Here is a 20,808-nt window from a genome sequence, read left to right as displayed (position 1 = left end):
GCTGTACTTGATGTTTTCTACTGGTTGTTAGCTCTGCACTGCTCCTGGAGCTGGTCCTTGTGCACAGATCTGCTTTGGGTGCCCAGCCCCTGGAATTTGGGTGTGCTGCATGTGAGATGGGGAGTGCATTTCTCTCCCTATTGGCCTTGCCAGTGCTGAATAGATTATAAACTCTGTTTTCATCAATTTTCTGTGCCTCCATTATGTGGCCCTTGAGAACCTTTCCTATTATCTATTAATAACACTTCTATTGATTGGACCTTCATGTTCTTGCAGAGTTCAAAGATAAAATGATTGCATTGGTTTGCACACACCCCCAGCCCAACTAATGTTGTCCTTCATTTGAAAAAATTGCATTCTGTATGGTCATAATTTCACTTAACTTCGCAGGAAAATAGTTTTGTGGTCTAATTTAAGCAAGGACCAGTGCCCCTACTTGGCACCAGAAACCAAAAGTCTTTCCAGTGCAGGATAAACATTTGAAAGCAGGGTTTAAGAGCTGAGGTGTGTGAGTGTAATACAAGAGACTGCATCTGCCTTGATTTTATTAAAATAGAAACATACTTAGGGTGGCAAGGAAGACGTAAAATTGAGATAGTGTTTATCAGCTGCAACAGTCACCAAGCAAATTCCTCGCCTTGCTAAAGGAAATGAAGTAATCTTATGACAGTAAATCTTGTGCTTTAGCATTAAATATTAAGGTAGTTGTATGGTTTCCAGCCAATCTTGCCAGCCATTTAGTAAGTTGATTATTTCAATCCTGTGACAATTTCACATGTGGGACTATATTTACATAATATATAACAAGTAAATGTTCACTAAAATGTAAAATCTTGGAGATGAACACCACTGTTAGCTGAGACATTGAGGAAAATCCCCAGCTGGTAAAAACTGCCACTAAATTGACACCATTAAAGTCAGAAGCATAGAATCGGAGCCGTTATATTTTAGAATGTAATTTCCCAAGCTATCTAGAGCATTTTAGATATGTTGAGAAAGACTGATGGCCTGAGCAAAATCAATTTAATTTTCCTTTGAGGGAAGAACATCTTGAGAAATTATCATCACTTAACGCGCAGTACGAGAAGGGGCAGGGAACAAACATCATTCCATCACCTGGGCTCCTCTGCTGCTCCCCTCACATCTCAGGAAGATGACAGAGCTGCAGGAAAGGCAGGAGCCCAGAGAGACCTCATTAAAAATACAGAGCGAGGATTAAGATGTAAATCCTGGTACCTGCAGTGTGTCAAGCGTTTTCCTCTGTCTAAAGGGCAAATCTGTCACTCAAACTGGATTTGGCTTGGTCCTAAAGTCTTTTTTTCTTGCCATTGCAATTTCCATATATGCATATTAATTTATATAATATGCAGCTCAATTTTGTTGTCGTGACCTCCCTCCTTTTTAATGCTAAGAAGATATTGTCAGCTAAGACAGTCCAAATTTATTTTGTCACTGCTTGTCTGTTTGGAGGAAGGGCAGTAATATCTTCCACTCCCTTAATATGGAACTACTTTTTAGGTGATTAGGGTCTGCCTTTCCTACCTTTAATGAAAGGGTGGAGAGGCTGCATATCCCTGGCACCCAGGGCCAGGAACCTTCCTGGGATCTGCACAGGTTCTGTGGGAGGCAGAAGGTATTTATATGATTTGATTCTGAAGGCTCTGCAGGGTGGAGAAGGGCTATTGAATTTTAACAGCTGGAAAGCTGTTCCCTACCCAAGGCCAGGTGCCACACAGCTATTCCCACTCTGCCTGCTGTCCCTGGCTTCACAGGTATCCCTCCTTCCCTGGGGGCTCAGTGATCTCCATCCCATCCCTGTCCCCACTGCATGCCTGTGGAAATACAACCAGCACTCCCTGTTGAACCCACAGGTGGTTATTTTGGGGCAGTTGAATGGATCATGCTTACTGATTATCCTTGCCAAGGAAAGAATCATGGAGCACTCTGTGCAGGGAAAAAACAGGCACACCTCCGTGCCTAAGTAAAGACAGGGGCATTTTTTAAGGTAACCTAAGGTGTTCTTTCAAATGCATGCCCTTAATTGCCTGGAATCTCTCAAAACTCACGGATTTAACTTTGTTAATTGATTCTTTGCTTTGTCAGTGAAGCTTCTCTCTGACACTCATGAGATACAGTTTCTTCATTATATTGCATTCAGTAGCTCTTTACATTAATCCATATAATTACCTTTTGTAGATTTGAACTTGCTGTGTCTTTATTCTTCATAATTGGTGCATCTATCAGGAAGAAGTTGATATTTCCCTGCTATGTCCTCGTTAATTATAACTCTATCCCTCATTTACATAATAAACTTTTTGGGGCGATTTCTGCAGGAACATTTCATGCCTAATAAGAAGCAATTTGCTTTCCTTCATTAAGTACATTAAAACTTCATGCCCCAGACATCATTGACTGTAAACATTTGATTCTGCTCAAATGTAATGCACCAAGGCATCTTGCTCTGCCATATTAGGTTTATTTATGTGCTGCGTTCTGGATTGTTAGCTGCTAATGAGACTTTGGCTCTTATTGCTCTAAGGCCTGAACAGTAACCTCATTTTAATGAGTTCATTATTTGCTGCCTTCTGAGTGGAAGACAACAAATTTTCCTTTTAATTAAAGGTCAAAACACCTCTGGCTGAGGGAAGTGTAGAGGTTATCAAATCCTTAGAGAAGGCAAATGAATGACTTTGCCTGATTTTGATGCCAAGCATGGGCTGGCCAGGCTGAGGTAGAAAGTGCCTCTCTGGGGAGCAAAATTCCAAACCTAAGTTAAGTGGTAACAATGCTAAAATGCAGTACTGGATTTCTCAAGGCATTGTTAAGGCAAAACAGAACCTGAAAGTCAGCCAAATTAATTAAAGAGGCTTTCCTCCCCACCCAAAGGTCTGTGTGGATCAATAGATCTGCTAAAGCACGAGCCCTTCCTTGCATGGGTAATGGTGTTTGGGGTGAGGAGGGCAGATGCCACATGGATTGAGCCAACATAATGGAATCTCATATTTCTTATTGGGGAAAGCAAGGCAAATATTGGGGCTCCGTGCTGGGGCTGCTTGCAGGGAGACAGATGTATATGCAGCTGTGGGTTGGTGTGTGTGCAAGTGCACACACAGGGACTGGTGAACCCTGAAACTTCAGTTAAACCAAAAAAGGATTTGTTATGGGAATTGATGCACAGATCCTTGTCCTTTTTCTAGTATTCTGTTAAGCAGTGTTGTTTGGTGTGCCTTTCATTCTGTTCCCACAGCAGGTAACAGCATTAGAGACAAGAAAGGATCAGTGTCTGTGAGATCAGCTGGTGAAAACTTAGTCTAGTTTTGGAGGAAAAATCCTAAAAGCCTCTGAAACATAGACGTTGTGTAGTTTGAAAACTGCAGCTGTCAGAATATCTTTATGACACCTCTAAAGAATATTTCTGCAAATCAGAACCCGACTCCTGACACTTAGAGGTGTCTCAGGGACATTGCCAGAAACTGAGAGCATCAGGGAAAGCACAGGAGGGACACAAGATTTACAGGACTTAACATTTCCCCAGTGTGGAGCAGACAGCCTGGCATTTCCTTAGGGCTCCTGCTCATACATGTGCCCTTCCAGAGGCAACGCTGTCAATGTGAACTTTGGGAAGCAGCAAAAGCTCCAGATCTTGGAGGTCCCTGTGTCCATGGCAGGATCTGTGAGGTCGTGATGCTCTGGGGCATTCCACAAGGGAGAGCTGCCCAAGGAAACCCCATCCCAATTTACTGCAGAGCCTGTTGGTGGGGATGCACAGTGGGTAGGGCAGGTGGGAAAGTTCTTCTCTCAGACTGGAAGGAGATCTAGGCAAGGAGGGGAAGTCAGATATCCCTGCTTTGCAGTGTATCTAATCTGCTGTCATCTTGAGTTATTTTGCTTGCACAGACTGGTTTGAGGAAGTGCTTGTGGCATGGGAGGATGTGCCAGGGCCTGGCTTCCCAGGGGTGCCTGGCCAAGGTTACACTGTCCCATCACCTTCTGAGGGATGTGACTGAGAATCTTGTCAAAAATGGGCTGGCTTGCCATTACTCAAAGTCATTATTCATTTGGGAGCAGATCCTCGTGCTGGGTAGCGATTGCACTGCTGCAGGTGTCTGCTCTTTGGTGTGTGTGTATAAAATATGGATGTGCTCACTATATACACAATACTTTTTATTTATATATACTGTGGAGAGAAAATACGTGCAAATATTTGCACATATATAACTTTAACATTACCTCTGCTTTGAGCTGGGGCTTAGATTAGATCACCTCCAGAAACTCCTTCCAACCTAAATTGTTTTTCACTTCCTGACAGCTTTTTCAGGCTTCTATGACACATAGTTGTTATTAATACCAAGAAGTATTTTAATGCATTTATTCATTTTAGTCCCTAACATCTGTCCTTAATGCTTGTGCTTCTTCATAGCCATGAGGTTCATTCCCAAGCTGTTCCGTGCAGCAATTTGCTGGTGGCCTGTGCAAAGTTAGAGGGCTACAAAGTAATAGTTTTTACTCTAAATTTCCAGCTGAAATTTTTTGGAAGGAAAAAAGAAAAAGCAAAGAGTACTTTCAGCAATGTTTCTTTGCACTGCAAGCAGCTGCTGTCAGGATGTCATTGTTTGATTGCCTCTTCCTGCTCTTGCTCCCTCCCTGAAATCTATGCTAGGATAAAAAAATCTGACTAAGCCTGCTGTGGTCTTGGCAATTTTCAAAGCTGGTGGAATTGGAATTGATAGGAATACCACACAGCAGTTAAAATCATAGTAATGACTATAAGGAAGGTGTGAAATAACTAGCCACTGCTATTTTCTGACAGGAAAGCTGTCAGTAAAAAAGTGATGTCTAGGCTGACATTACTGATGGGGTCACTGCAAGACTGGGATTTTAAGTTCCTTATTTTCAGCTTTCAGATTGGAGCATAAATTTCTGTCATAAGGGGGACAATCAACTCAGCTGTATCTGCACTTGTTAGAACTCAGCTTGCTGAGGAATTTATAAACCCAGGGATGCTGAGTTGATGATTTCTGTGTGGTGAGGATTTTAGCCCACTTGCCATGCTTATAGCAGATAATACCAGAGTGTAGGAATTAGGAAGAATCCACATTATTGACTTAGTGGCTGGAATTTGAAAGCAGTTTAGGGGTTGGAGTTAGTGAAATCTCTAATGGGATTTTAAAATCACTTGGCCTATGTGAAACCTGACTGGAATAGCAGGGCCTGGATCAGAGGGAAACTGCCAAACCTCATAGAGCTGGAGACATTTCTCACCCAGTCCTTCCTACAAAAGGTGCCACTCCCAGTGCTGGCTGCAGAGCTGGGCACAGCCAGGGCTTTGGCCCTGCCTTCCTGAGGGCTGGGACTGCATTTCCTCGTGCTTTTATTTCTGTGAAGCAGCCTGCTAATCCATAGTGCCATATAAATAATTAACAGGGAGCTCTCAGCTGAGGCTCAATGCAGCCAGCTCTGGCTGCAGATCTATTTTTTATTGTAGAGCTATTACTTGAGCCTGTTCAGCATTTCCCTGGAGCTGGCTGCCTTTGTGTGAGGTCTGACAGGAAAGGTGGGTTTCTTTGAAGCAAAAAAAAAAGGTGATGATTTGCACATATTTCTGTAGTATGTTTATTGGAAACAGAAAAATTATTTTTTTCATTCCTGAATGGACTACCCCGTTCATCAGATCTATTTCTGCTCTGTTGTAACTCTGTCCTAAAGTCAGAAAACTGTCAGGAGCCTACCTGCATTTAATTTGACCCAGAGGAGAGCATCTGTCCCAGAAGAGGTTCAGCCAGTTCCAGCTGAAGGAGATGAATGGGGTGATACTGCACCAAATTTACTACTCACTCATGACTAAGTGGTGAATAACATCCCTGAGAACTCAGGAGGTGGCTTTTGATTTAGTATTATAAGAGAGATGTTGCTGAGTGTGACACAGACAGCCCAGCAGTGAGTGCACCTTGACCAACTGCACAAGTGTGAGTGCACAGATACATGAAAATATCCATGGCAATTATCCAGTCTCTCTTCTTGGAAAAAGGAATTCCTGGCCTTGTTAGACCATCTAGCAGCAAAAAGCTCAAATGAAGAGCAAGGGCAAAAAAGTATGAATTGAAAATAGCGGGCATGAATCTAAAGCAGGGTTTATTTTAACCAGGGCCACACAGATGAGTTGCTCCTGTTCTGGGGAGGATCAAAGGCATTAGGCCTGGCTGGGAGCATCCACAGGAGCTGCAGGAGCAGGGAGTGGCTGCAGTGGCTCCCTGCCAGCAGTGATTGCTGCTCTGTGTCTGCCCTACCTGCTGAGAAGATTTACAGCCTGTGCTGAGGGCCTCCACTATCAATCACTGCTGATTCTGAAGGATTTTCTAGGAATACTAGCCAAATGTGCTGACAAGCCCTGGGAGGGGAAAAGCCAGCCTGTGCCCAAGCTGAGAGCAGGTGGCAATCCCCTGGGCTGTGGGGAGCCTGCTGGCACAGGGCTGAGCAGCATCCCTCCCTGCAGGTTCATGCAGCAGGGACAGGAGCTGGTGGCACTTGGAGCAGAGCAGCGAAGGGGCTTAGAGATTATTTCTTATCAGTTCTGACTTTTCAGAAGCTTAAGCGTTTCCAGCTAAAGAAATCTCTTGAAGAAAGGCTCTTCAGGCAGGGGAATCAGTGGAAGGCAATCTGCCAGTGGGGGATCAAGGATTATTGGTTGAGTTTCTGAAACAACATGGTCAGGAATGCTTGTTTTAATTTCAGTGGCTCTGCTCCCTGTGGCTGCAGTTCAGCCTGGCCAGCATAACAGCCCCATGAGATAAAGAAGAGATGCTCTATTCCCCCATATCCAATCTGCACGAGGCAGGTGGGGCTTGTCTCTCTCTAATTCCACTGTAGAGCTACCAAGAAAGAGGCCCCAAAGGCAGGGACAGACCCCTCATGTCAGCTCTGATCAATCACAAAATTAATCCCTAAAATACAAATTGAACAGAAAAACCATCTTGAGGCTTAACAGGGACAGCATCAAGGTCTAAAGTAGTATGTTAATAAAAAAGTGCATGCTGGGCCATAGTGGTCCTGTTGCAGGAAACTGTGCTGGTGTCAGTCACTGTGCTGCATGTCACTGACATAAAACCCACACTGGTCATTAGTTAGCTCAGGCCATGTTTAGGCCATGCCAAAAAAAAGGATCAAAGTGTCTCCCTCTTTGGCACAATACAAATACAGGGTAAAAGACAAATAACAGCAGCAACTGCATTTTGGTTGAGTTGTATATTCTTTCTTGTGCTTTGGTGCTTCAGATTTTGTTTCTTTAGCAAAAAAAAAAAAATACAAATAAACTCTACAACCTGTTATAAGTGGGTACTCAGTTGCTATAAATTATTTAAAGGCTAGACTAATGGAGGCTACCTTATTTATCTTCTTTAATTTATGGACTTGGACCTACTGAGGTTTAATCAGAGTGGTTTTCTGTTCCTTCACTGCCCTTGGAAATCATTCACTTGGATAACTTGTCACAAAAATAAAACTTCCTTCAAGTTCTCATCATGTACATTTATCTCCAAATCCTGAGCACCTACCAGCAATGTCAAATCCCTGCCTTAAATTTACTGCTTAGAAACTAGCTGCTGTATATGCTTTGTGGTGGGGAATTAAGGGTTTTTTTTTTTTTTTTTCAGCACACATTCAATCATAAAGGAGAGATTGGGGCAGGTGATTCATCCTGAACTGAGGTGTGTCCTTCAGGGCTCGGAATGGGCGTGTTGGAACAAGGATGGATCTGTCTGGTGGCTTTATGAGAGTGCCTCCATATGCTTGGGGTTTTTTTCCCCTATGTGAGTCTGCCCATTGCCAACCCTCTCCATAAAAATCAGAAACCAGGGAAGTCTGGAGAACTGTTTTCCTTGGTTATTGTGAAACCTTCAGTTGGCAAAATCTTGGTGATTAAGGGTGTGCTTTAAAAACCACTAGGACTGAGTGTTGCTTTTTAATATTTTTGAGATGTTTGATACTTGTCTGGCAGAGCTTAACTTCTCTGACCTTTCTTCCTTCTTTATGATGCTGTCTTCCATTATCCAGGGAGCTGGCTTCAGTGTTTTGATAACTACAATTGGATGTTTCTGTGGAGTGAAAAGGGAATTTCAAGGCAAATGTTCTTGCTTTAGACTGCATCTCTTTCACCAGAGATCAGAGTGCTTCTTGCACCCCCTGCTCCTTCAGGTTCATAGCAGAGGGAGCTAGAACCTTTATTGTCCTCCAGGACAGGCTTAAAATCCCTCCATCCCAGAAAATCCTCTTGCTACCACTGCTTTATTATCCTTCCCAGCATGAAGACAGCGTAGTGAGCTGTCCAGAGGAGGGGGCTGGAAGATCAAAAGTAAAATGGCAATGTCCATCTTACATTTCTACTCAGTTCTCTTGAATAGAAACATCAAAGGCCAGTATGCTGTCCCACAGAAATCAATCCAGACCACCAACTGAGGGTGGCACATTTGAGATGAACAATTTCAGAAGTTCCAGTAGGCTACTGCTTCATAGAACTAGGTAATTTCAGGTAAAATTGAGAACAAATCTTTTTAACAGCCCAAGGAAATGTTTCAGGTTCAAAAGTATCACCACACCTTTCCCATAAGTGGGAAAATTACACTCAGAGCCAAACTAAAGTACTGTTCTTCCTCAGATCACTCTGGAAGAGAGCCTGGAAAAAACTCAAACCTGCACCCTTGAGAAATTCAAGTGGTCCAATGTAAGTGTGGAAAAGTGATGAAATCTTTCAGTCCTTGCAGTAACTTCCTCGGAAGGAAACTTGTGCTAACAGGAAGCCCTTCTCCATGGCTTTTCCAGCCTAGCCTTGAGTAAGTGCCCACAGCAAAGCAGCTGGTCCCAAGCACCCTGAGCAGACCTTACAGGAGCAGTGTGTCTCCCAAGAGTAATAATGGCTGATGGCAATAATACTCCAGGGAAAAATCAGCGTTTGTGATCCTTTCCTAAGTCTCATAACAACTGAAACTCGTGGCTTTTCTCTGTTCTCACATACAGGAGCACACTGGTTGTGAGCCCTTGTGGTGATAGGTCTCCAACACTTGGGAACAGGGAGGAGAGCTGCTCTCAGCAGCACATGGAATACTTGCATAGCATTGTCTTAAAAAACAAAAGCAGCACAGAAAGGTTGGGGGAGAAAGGTTTGGTTTTTGCTTAAAGCACATTGCTATTTCAGAACCATTCATATGCATTTTGGTGGCAGCCAGAAAGTGGCATTACTGAGGCAGTTAACTTTTAAATCTAGTTGCTTTTGATCTTGATCATTAAAGGCAGCACTTTTCCCTCTAAATATTCCCATTGAAAACTGTAGCTACTTGCAGTGTAAAGTATGAATTCATGTAACACAGGATCATTAAACTGGGAAAAATATGTTCAACAAACTATCAAGCTCTTAATTATAGTTGTTACACTAAATTTCCACTCATTTCTGAAGTGAGAGATTCTATTACTCTCACAGCTGAAGGGTAATGCCATAATTTTATTTTATATGGGAATAGCTGTTTAGAAATCACAAATACTGAATTGCTGTGACAGGTTTTGCTTGGGTAATGCTCTGCTAGTCCAACAGGACTGTTTGGCAAGGTGTACATCCAGATCCTGGAAATCATTTGCAGCTGTAAGGTGAGAGAGCTAAAAGCTGGGTGCTCTTTTTTCCATTGTGGAAAACCTTCCTTATTCCTCAAGCTCCCCTTTGAGTTGTCCACTCCCCCTTGTTTGCCCCTCTCTCCTCTGCTGGGAGTTAGGTCACCAGTGAAATGAATAATCCAGAGTATTTTTGTAGGTGGAATCTCAGCTGGCTTTGAGCAGTTGAAGAGCAGAAGGGTGGTTTTAAGCATCCTGCAGCAGGCTCTTTTCAGGCACAGGTTTCCTGCCCAAAATTCCCTCTGGTCTTTAACACTCACCTTGCAATATTTACAGCAGGGATGGGTGGATTTTGTTTCCTGATAATGTACTGGCAGCCTGTGCCCAGTTACAGCAGAAATAAGAGAGGAAGCATATGGGAAACAGTATTCCCTTTCCTAATAACAAATACAGAGGAATTACACTTTATAATACCAGAGACATATTTGTTTATGATGCACATAAGTCTTGAGATATGTTACTAGGAAGAGACATGCAGAGCTTTTTTATTAAAGAATTCACATTCTGCAGCTGAACCTATTTTTTAAATGTAATGCATTATTATTATTATTGTTACTATTAACCATGCAGAGCATAGCCTCAGCAGTTCACATTGTCCCTGGAACTCCTAAATTAATAAGATTATGGAGTATTTAATCTATATTAATTATAGATTCATGTAGATTAATGTTTATTTATACATGCATATTCACTTAATTCCCAAACGTTTGTGCTAATTTGTTGAAAAACCTACAATAAATATTATTACAAAGGAGGTCTCCAGTCTTGTGGCCCTCAGGGATTAAATATTACTGGAAAATGGACAAAGCACTTGGATCCTCATTCCCCAAGTCTGTCTCCCTTGTCCTGCTCTTCACCATGCTGCTTTTCCCCAGGTACATGCTGCCCTCTAAAAACAATTGGTTCTCCACCAAGAAAAGCACTTGTGCTATCAAGAATCACTGACAGCTTGAAGAGCCAATATTTCATGAGGTTTGGGCCAGGCAGGCAAATACAGTCTCCTGTCAAAAATGTGAATTCCATCATTTTTCTATACCATTTTTTACTTGAAGGGCTGATGTTTGGGGTGAAAAACACACAGGTCCTGAAGCCCATGGCTTTAATTGAGTCTGATTCAATCCAGGCAGTTCAAGTGGGATATTGAGACAACTTTTAGGAATTGCCTCAGTGTTGGTATTTCAGATTTAATATCTAATGTAAAAGCTACATTAATAATTCTGTCTTTTAAGTAAAATGAAGAGGCAGCAAAAACCTGCAATATCCTTTTCCTGGGAAATGCTTGTATTAAAGGAGTGTCTCAGCAGTGTGAATTACTTGCATTTTTTAATTTCTGGAAGATCAGCAATTCCAAAGCTACATTTAATTATGATCTTTGGAATTTATTTTTTTTTTTATATTCTACAATCTGCCCCCCCTTTTCCTTTAGACTGCCAGAGCAGATGAGCTGGCAGAACACAATTTTGTTTGAATCATATTCCAGTGAAACATTCTGCCTTTCATAAATCAAGACTTGGCCACAGGAAGTTGCTTCACTGGAGCAAACCAGGTTGATCAAGTAACAGGAATATAAACTTCATTTTCCTCTGCCTTGTCACTTTGCCATTTTGGAAGATTTTCCACCATTTATAAGGATAAATGGCTAAACAAGTAGGATGGAAGGAAAATGAAAATCCTAACCTGTAACTCTTTGAATTTTTCCATGCCTTGGTCAGAAAGTATTGGGAAGGTGGCATTCAATAGATTTACTTTGTGGCTTTTTAAAACTAAATCCTAAAATGCCAATTAAATTATGACATCAATTTAAAAAATTAAATTCTGAGATAAGGGATTCATCCTTTTCCAATCAGGAGTGTTAAAATAGCGGGGATGGGATGTGCTAGAGGAGCTGTGTCCCAGGCCAGAGATCCCACTTGTGTTCAGGTGCTGTCTGGATGAAAAATGGGAGCAGCAGACTAAGAGAGTGCTGGTAATTAGCAGAAAGAACAGAAACACAGAAAAGACTAAGGCTTACAAATATTTAGAGAAAATTTTCATGGCTTGGTAAAGGACATTTGTAATTTGTGCTTCTGAAGGGGAAAAGAATACTTGATCCATGGCTTTATTTCCTAAAGAAGGCCATGAAGTGTTTGAACTAATACACTGATTTATAGGAAATTGTTATTAGCTTGTCCTTTAATTTTCTGGTAAATTTTGAAAATCAAATTCTTAATGGAATTAAATAAAAATTGTTTTGTTTTCTCCTTGACATTTCTGGAGAGAAATTCTGAGCTAACTTAAGTTAATATCTTAAGATATTATCTATAAAATGAGTGTAACTATTGAAGTTATAAGTTACCATATTTAACATTAGAAATTTTGTTGATGCAAAATGAAAAAAATTAAATTGCTAAATAGTCTTATGTTAGAATTTCCCATGAGGTGAAAAAGCTCTTTAGTACTTTGTTGGTTTTTTTTCTGCCTGGATGGAAAGAAGACCGGTGGAGGTGTAGAACACTGGAATTAAAAGCAGTAATTGAAGGGATCTTTGGCCATGTTCACAGAAAAGACAAAGACCATAAGATGTCATTTCTGTGAGGAGATGTATATAAAGCTATAGGGGTGGATGGATAGGTGAATATATCTAAGGATTTGAAGGCAGACTTAGTCAGATATTTGGCTTTATACTTCATTGTGACAAAGAGGTTGACAGAAAACGCCTGGTTAATTATTGCTAAACAACTGAAGTCTCAAATTTCTCCTTTTCTCTTGGAGATTTCCTCAGTTCCTCACCTGTTTGTCCATCCCTCCCTGTACCCACCCTTTTCCTGGGCACTGCCACTTGCACATCATTTGAATAATGCCAAGAGTGCTAAATTGAGCTTTTGCTCTAAGTGTTCCTCCTGCTCCCATTTGGATGACAAAGGCTTATTTAAAGTCACTTAAGGAACGCTGCTCCTGAAGGAGCTGCATTATGGATGGGCTCCTGTTAATGTGTTTATTGCTGCTTCAAGTGCTTTTAAGGCAATAATTATGACTGCTCTTGCACTCTGCACTGCCTGGCCCTTCTACAAGGCTATTCCATCATCTCAGAGCGTTGTTTTCTGTGCAGGAAGCAACTGCTAGGGCTCCTTTTTTAACTAATATGTGTTGTTTTAAAGCTCAGGTTAATGCAGGTCTCTTGAGGGGTTGATATTAAGCAGATGTGTTTTTTGGCTCCTATGCATTCCCTAAGTGAGGCTAAATTAAATAGAGTACCACATGTATCCTGGAAATATATTCCATTTTGATATAACCTGTGACTTGAGAATTCTCTTGGAGAAAGGATTCAAGAAATAAGTACAAATCCAGGAAATCAGTGCAAGTGTAGAAAAGCAATGTGCCACAAGTCAGCTTGGCACAGGATGTGAGTCCTAGAAATCTCTGAATTTGATCTAGAAAACCTGCTATTTCTATACTACAAAGTGTATTGTGACACTTTTTAAAACATCAAATTTTAAAATGTTTTTCAAAATTAAGTTCTCTTGAGTTCTTATAGCCAGAATGAAGGATGATTTATCTCCCTTTTTTTTTTTTTTTTCCCCAATAACTAATTTGTTTTTTTGTGGAATGTTAGACTTTTTTCCATGGGGGAAAAAACCCCTAAACATCTGAGATTAATTCTGTGATTAACAGATTATTCTGAGATTAATATCTGAGATTAATTGCTTGTACAAACAATGCCAAATTGAACCCTACAGGCCAAAAACCAGTGTGTTGCCTGAGACAGAAGAATACCAAGCGAGTTTTCAAACATTGAGGAAAATCTTGCTAGGGACATAATTGTTCAATAAATTCAAGAGGTAGAAAATTTGAGCCACCAGAATCTGTTTTCTGGCAAGACTGTTGGAAACACTGTCAAGACCACCTAGTTTGGAGTGGGAAGCTGGCAGATGAGGGAACCCCACATCTATTAGAATTCAGGGAGGGTCCTTGGATAGACAATCCATCAGGCTGCCAAGGAGAATACAAGTTCTGCTAATGGCAAGGGAATTGTGGTTTTTAACTATACTGCTACTGAAGTTGTGAATGAAAGAACAGGCCCTGTTGAAACAAAAGAAGTATGAAACCTTCTGTCTGATGTGTCTTGACAAGGCACTTGAGCGGTATTCAACACTCAAATTATTACAGAAAGAACTGGGTGATTCAAGAGACCTGAACAAGGAAAATATTGAATTAACTGTCATCTCTGATGAAGCAGAATGGAGCAGGCACTCCCATTTTAAAAAAAAAAGATTATTGAAGTTTTCACGTAATGCCTCTCAGCTGCTTTTTGAATTCATTTTTTAAGACTTTAAGACCGTCCAAACGTGGGAGCTGCAGAACTCCATTGTGTTCTTCACTGTCACTCTCAAGTGCTCCAAAAGGTGACAGAAGTGCCCCCCAGCCTGCAGTGACTAATGCCTGGCTGTCTGCTCTGGGCTCCTGTGCTCACATATCTCCTGGCCTCAGCTTCTCCCTGGGCTGGCCATGGCTAGGGTTAATTTACTGCAAGGGGCTTATTATGAATAAAAGGATAGCAGGGTGACTGTGTTACCTCAGGACTGACCATTCTGCCATGCCTGATGATGTGGCCCAGACACTTGCAGTAGTTCCACCTGGAAGCAGCTGTCCTTGCACAAAAAGCCAGGGATAATCATATGCTGGAGAGATGGAGTGCTTGAGCTCAGCTCCCTGCTGTGCCAGTACTTTTTAATTTGGAATTGCCAGGAAAGATGCAAGTCCAACATGAATTCTTGTCTTTAAAACACTAAAATGAGCCAGAAATCACAGGCTTTAAGTGTTCCAGGCATTTTAATGATGGTGAAGGTCAAAAACAAAGTGCAGACTGTGGCAGTGAGGGGGTGTCAGAGACAAATTGTTATTTCCACTGCAGGAAGTGGACAGAGAAGGGAGGCCTGCAGTCAGCACTAACACAAAGGACATTGCCAGGCATGACTCCATCATTTCACTGCAGCTCAGAAAGTCCAAGGATTTTGGGTCCTCCCATCCCTATAGTGACAGTTAGAGGGATTACAGAAAGGGGAAATGGAGGTTTTAGAGAAGGGGGCTCTGGGATATGGTGGTGCTGGGACAGGCAATTTCTCCTTGATTATCTTATCAGCTCCAGCTGGGAGAGTGGGAGAAGAAAAGGGAATGGGTGGTTCCTGAGTCCACCCAGAAGGTGGTGTGTTCCAGTCTAAATTCTAGAGCTGAGAGGAGGGTAGAAAGTGAAAGGCTAAAGCTTTTTGCTTCATTTGGAGTGGTTTTTTATTTGTTTTATTTATGAAAAGATAAATGCCTTAGCTTGAAGGGCTTTTGAGCTGACAATAGGATGTGTATTTGTGAAAGGTGTTGGAAAAGCCCTGGTGGCTGCCTTGAGCTCTTCCTGGGTGAGTAAATATTGTACTGGCTCATGCTATGGCAACAGAAAAAATAGCAATACTTCAGCAAGTTCTTACTCCTTGTTTGGGTAGCGCAGCCCTCTTTGTGCTCAGTTAAAGGCAAACTTTAAAGGTGAAAGGTTTGTATTTTTTCTGTGTGGCTCTCTCAGAGACAGCATAAAAAGACATTTCTATGGTTTTTTTTGCAAATTACTGATGCCAGTGATACCGGACTCGTGTGGCTGGGAACCAGTATCATTGACAAGTACACAAAGTCACTGTTTCTGCAAATTAGCTGAAGAATTCTTTTGCCTTTGAAAATCAAGCACTGAGAGAATATATTGGCAGGCAGGAAAGGGAGAAATTAATTTGCAGAGGCTCGCTAGGCTCAAGATAGAACTCCACTAAGCTGGGAAAAACAGCTTTCTGTGGCTCTGCTGAGTTCCTGTTCATTACTTAGCCAGACATGACCTTGCACAACTTCTTCAACACCAGGGACTAGGAGATCTTCTGTGGTAAACAGAGCCCATAATAACCCTGTTCTCTAATCTCTGCTCCTGTAGCTGATGCCACCCTTTATAAAAGTGTGTGTATATATATCTCCCTGAGGCACCTAATTGAGAAATGGCTTTGTGAAGGAATAAGAACATTTGGGTTGCAGGAAGTAATTACACAGGCACAGGTTGACTTGCTTGATTAGTGTTACATGCCAATATTGCTATCAGGAGACTGGCTGTATATTAAAGCATTCCTGAGGGATTTGGGTGGGCATGGCACCTTTGGAGATCCTAGCAGAGTCCCTAAATCTCTGCTCTCTGTGAGCAGCCACAGTCCCTCCTCCCAAAGGCAGGGCAAGGCTTTGCCATCACTGAAATATCAGCCTCCTAAGTAGTTATTTTTGCCTCTCAAGCAAAGCTGCTGTGCTTTAAAGGGTGAAGGCAGGTCTGCTGGTTTTTAATTGCCTCCTTCCCCAGTGACCTGGGAGATTGTTCTCTAACTGGCTGTAATTACCTTTTCTGTAAACTAACCACAGTGCACTCTGCTTTGGGTGTTACGTTCATTAGCAGGATTCTGTTCTGTGGGTTAATGTATGCTGGGAATGTCCACTCTGCAGGAACAGGCTGATTTGTCTAGCAAGTGTTTGTGAGATAATCTGTGCCAGGTAACTGATCCAAAATGAAATTCATAATGTTGAGGACAGAGAATCTATGGGTGCTCAAGTTGCAGGGTGGATTTGTGTGAAACATTCACCTGAAAAGGGGAGATAAACTTTTTATTGTCCCTGAAAGAGAGCTTGAGGGGAAGGTTGGCTCTGAGCCTGTGCTTGCAGAAGATTTCTGCCTGTGGTTTGTGTTTGTGGCATGATCACTTGTGTGAGCTGAAGGGGGGATTTATGCTGTGAGTGGCACTTTTGGTGTTTTTGTGAGAAAAGTTGGCTGCTAATTTGGAACTGGAGCAATATGAGAAGAATGAGTGCTTCCCTTTGTACGCTGACTGAAAGAAGGCTCACCATGCATTGCTTGAAAAAAAATAAATTAAAAAGGTCTGAATCCCAGCAGATGTTTTTTTTCATGTTATTGTCTAGATATTTAGCCGTGTGGACTGGTTGGTTTTCAGACAGAAAAAAGCATGCAGCACATAAATATAATTCTTAATGCTTTTAACAGCATCCAGCTCTTACTGCAGCCCCTGGATGTGGAGTTTTCTGCTGTGTCTCCTATAATCAGCATGGAAGAGTGGCTGCTGTGCCAAGCACAGCTGGGAAGTTTGCCTAGCAGTGCTGTTGACTGCTGGATAGTAATGGGGGTGGCTTTGGTTTTTTTCTGCATAATGAGGTGATTCCAGTGAGAGCTCAGCTCTGAGTCTCAACCCTGTGTGGACACTGATCTGCTGGCAGTGGGGGCCCTTGAGCTGCTGTGGAACAGTGACAGGCTTCCTTAGTGCAGCAAGCCACTCAGACGCTCTCAAAAAGGTGCAGGCAGGGAGCTATTGCTGAAAAACTTGTTTCACAAGTGCCTTTGGAGTGAATTTCCTCCTGTGTACGTGCCCTTGCTCAGAGCATTTCCCCATGTGTTTCCAGAGAGAGAGCACTTGATTGCTGGGCTTGTGCACAGTGCTCAGATCTCAAAGGCACCAGGCACTCCAAATGCTTGGTGCTCAGAATCAGCCCTGATGAGCATTCATACACCTGGTTTGGCTAATGGAATTACCCCAAGTGTTCTGATGTGCAAAATTGTTTCAATTGTATGTGAGGCTACTGCTCTTGCTGGGTATTTGGATATTCCAATGGTCTGTAGAGGAGGCAGATGAATATAGAAATTGTAGAAATGGAAATAAGGGTTTAGAAATTAAATAGAAATCTGCTTTTAAAAAACAAAAGGCTTGCTTATTGTTCCTGAAAGCATTGGGTATTTACAGGAAAAACCCTCCAGAATAAAGGCTGGAGATTGTGATATTGCATGCCTAGGGATTCAATTAATCTCTGACTATGATTCCCACATGTGGAAAATGACAAGAAATAACTGTCATGCTGTTGAGCTCTGTCTATTCTTTCCAAGTTGCACACATCTTTGAAAATTACTCTGAACAAATTTAATGGTGTCCCTGGATACAACAAATCAGGAAAATAAGTGTAGAAGAGCCCCCAGTGAGCAGTCTGTGGGCCTTTCACTCTCTCAGATGGTTATGTCACTTGCTCAAGTGCACGCTGTGTTTCCACCCTGTAACTGGTAACTCTAAATGCTTACCTGCTAGTCTGGTAATGAAAATTCTCCTGCTACCTCTTAGAAGTCATGCTGGGACTGTGACTTCTTCAGGCTCTTTTTTTTTCCTTTTGCTCTTTTTGTTTTTTTAAAATTCAGTGATGGTGATGTTTAAAAAGGCATCAGTCTTGTGCTGTTCTGGCCACTTTACAGCAATGGTGAGAGAAATAATACAGAACAGGCCTCTAGAAGGTATATATATATATATGTGCAACATACATGTGTATGCCCCTATGTATAAACATCCATCAATGCATGTATGTGGGGAAAATGGCTTTTAATCTCAACTTGTGGTTTATCTATCTGCTGGCTGCACCTGTGCACTTCCAGCCCTTACCAGGAAAAAAAGCTTCTCAGCTTTTTCAAGCTTTGCCTCCTTATAAACACCCCTTAGCACACACACACACATCTGGGATGGTATCCCCCAGTTCCTGCCTTACCTTCACATCGTTGATGTTCATCCTGGTCCCCTCCTTCCCGACAAAAATGTCGTCGATGTCAACCAGAATGTACCTCTCCAAGGAGAGCGTCAGCTTCTTTCCCGACAGGAAGGAGATGGCGTCGAGGAAGATGAGCTTGTGGAGCCAGAAGGTCAGGTTGTTCCCAAAGAGGACTCTCTGGATGCCGTCGTGCAGGCCCAGGTCCTGGATGACGGTTGCATAGAGAGCGGCCCTGGGCAGCGTGGCGGGGGTGGGCCTGGCGGGCTGCAGCTCGCTCAGCAGCACGGGCTGGAAGGTGGAGTGGTTGAACTGGAACACTGTCCAGTCCTCGCCGGGCAGCGGGCCCTGCTCCACCCTGGGCGCTTTGGTGATGCGCAGCAGGGGCGAGCGGGGGTTCACCACGCAGTCTCGGAGGGCCACGTTGTTGTACAGCTGTAAAGGCAGCCCTTTCAGCCTGGTGCTCGGGGAGCTGTTCTCGTTGGCTTTATGAAAACCAATTATGCTAACACTGTATTCCACACAGTATTTTTCCAGAAGGTCTCTATTCCACGAGTCCATGGACACGTACTTTAAAATATTCTCGTATATAACAATCGTGTACTTCCCTCTCCCGTTGTCTGTGAGAGGGGGAATGTCCCCCTTGGCTGGTGCAATGACCATGTGGTACTGAAATTTGCTGGACTCAAGGATGGCTATGATGTCTTGCCCCAGCTGGGAGTACTGGCTTTCCACGAACAGGAGCACAGTGGGGTCAGTCCTAGAGGGATCAATTGGCTTAGGTGTTCTCAGCTCCGCAGACCTGTAGGGCAGAAGTTTGAGGTCCTCGCACTCTGCTTGCCCAGTGGTTTCCACGAGGGCCATCTCCTGCTTGTAGCCAGTGTAGAGGAAATAGGCAGAGATGACAATACTTGCCAAGCAGAAGGTGGCCAGGAGAATGACCAGCGTTCGGAAGCTTCTGCGGAGCTTCCCGATGAGATTCATCTTCCGCAGGGCCTCCAGCTCCTGCTGGACTTGAAGCTCTTCTGGGTGCTCCTCCTAAAGTGCCATGGGAACGAGGAGTTGTGGAGGTTCCCCTTCCAAGGCGTTCATGTGACCATTGCAGTGCATTTATGAGGTGTTCAGGGAGGTTGTAAGGCTGTCGGAGGGGGAAGTCAAAGGATCCGGAAAGACAAATTGAAAGAGGTTTTCTCAGAGCGCAGCTGCTGCCAATAATCAATGATGAGGACTCTTAACATTATCTGCAACAAGAAGTAAAAGAAGAGTAAGTAAAACAAAATCTATAAAGCAATTAAAAACACACATTAATAAGGCCGGTGATTGATACTGGTAATGTGAGTAAAGAGGGAAGTTTCTGAGTAGTTCAAGGAGCACTCAGTGTCACTTGCTTTCTTGGTGCATTAAGATAAGCTGCATTAAACAGCTCCCCTGTGTTCTTAGGATACAAAAAAACTCGTTGAGGGTGTGCATCTACTTATCAGCTGCTCTTATCTAAAATGCATTGTTGCTGTTGCAAATGTGAACAATGGAAGATTTTAGGGGCAAAATGTGGACAAAGTGAGTCTTTGTTAGATCTGGGACTATGTTCTGTGTCGAATTCAAACTGCATAAGACATAAATTCTGTGTTGGATTGGAAAACTATTGTGACCAAAGTGAAAGACACGACAGGAGTTTGAGGAGAGATTTGTAGGGCTTTCTCTCCAGTTTCTATTCTGCACTTGGAACCACCTGAGTTCATGATCCAGTTTAAGTACTATAGAGATTCTCTGGGGATTTTCCAAGGGAATGAGCAGGCTGCTGCTACTGTGGGGTGCAGCTGGGCTTGGCTCTGCCCCCATCAGGGATCAATGGGAGGTGCTGTGTAGAAGGAGAAGTACCTCAAGGAAGCTGTTTTAGTGCTAGGTGGGCAGGTAGGTGGGGGATGTGCTGGTCCATGACACCTCTGGCTGAAGCCCTCGGCCTCTGGTCTGCTCCTGTATGGATGAAGTATGAGGTGCTTAAACCCCATTGCTCTCAAGTCCTTGTGCAATTCCTGGCAGTTCTGACTAAATTCATGAGAAATTGCCAGTGGTAACAGTAAACCCTGTGATTCAGAGGCAGTTAAAGCTAACTAAATAAATAGCCCATGCTGCTCTATGGATTTAAGTAGGAATTAACATCTTTGTGAATTATTGATATTGTTTGTCTATTGGAACAATGCGAGACAGTAAACAATGAATGGTTTTGGAACTGCAGGGAAGAAATGCTTTTTCCAGGCAGATCCTTCCCAGCTGACGTGTCCTCTTCCATTAACTCAGATTACACTTTTGACTTGTGTTCTGAAAACTATTTATTCGTCTTAAGGTTTGCACCTAAAAGTGGAAAATGCTTGTAAGATGCATTTAGAAAGGAGGAGTTGTTTTCTGAGACCATTTGTGACTCTGGCAGGTTCAAGCTCTTATCTGATTTACCTTCCTCAGCTGGAAGCTTGGAAGGAGATATTGATATCCCTGGATCGTGGGCTATTCCAGCAGTGACCCTGCTGTGTCACAAAACTGCCTAAGAGGGGAGTGAGGTAGGGACAGAAATAAGAAACC

General features: G+C 42.7%; 1 protein-coding gene across 1 annotated transcript in view; it reads right to left on the bottom strand.

Annotated features, from left to right (window-relative positions):
* LOC121331958 (bifunctional heparan sulfate N-deacetylase/N-sulfotransferase 4) overlaps positions 1-19,215 on the bottom strand; it is a 50,774-nt gene extending 31,559 nt beyond the window's left edge. Inside the window, exon 1 of the mRNA XM_041396805.1 lies at positions 18,235-19,215. Within this exon, the coding sequence (XP_041252739.1) occupies positions 18,235-19,215 (981 nt within the window). The remainder of the gene's footprint in view (positions 1-18,234) is intronic.
* Between the last annotated feature and the right edge of the window lie 1,593 nt (positions 19,216-20,808).

The sequence above is a fragment of the Onychostruthus taczanowskii genome, unplaced genomic scaffold, assembly GCF_017590055.1.
Source record: "Onychostruthus taczanowskii isolate IOZ18803 unplaced genomic scaffold, ASM1759005v1 scaffold131, whole genome shotgun sequence".
Lineage (NCBI taxonomy): Eukaryota > Metazoa > Chordata > Aves > Passeriformes > Passeridae > Onychostruthus > Onychostruthus taczanowskii.
This window is presented reverse-complemented; position numbering and strand designations above follow the sequence as displayed.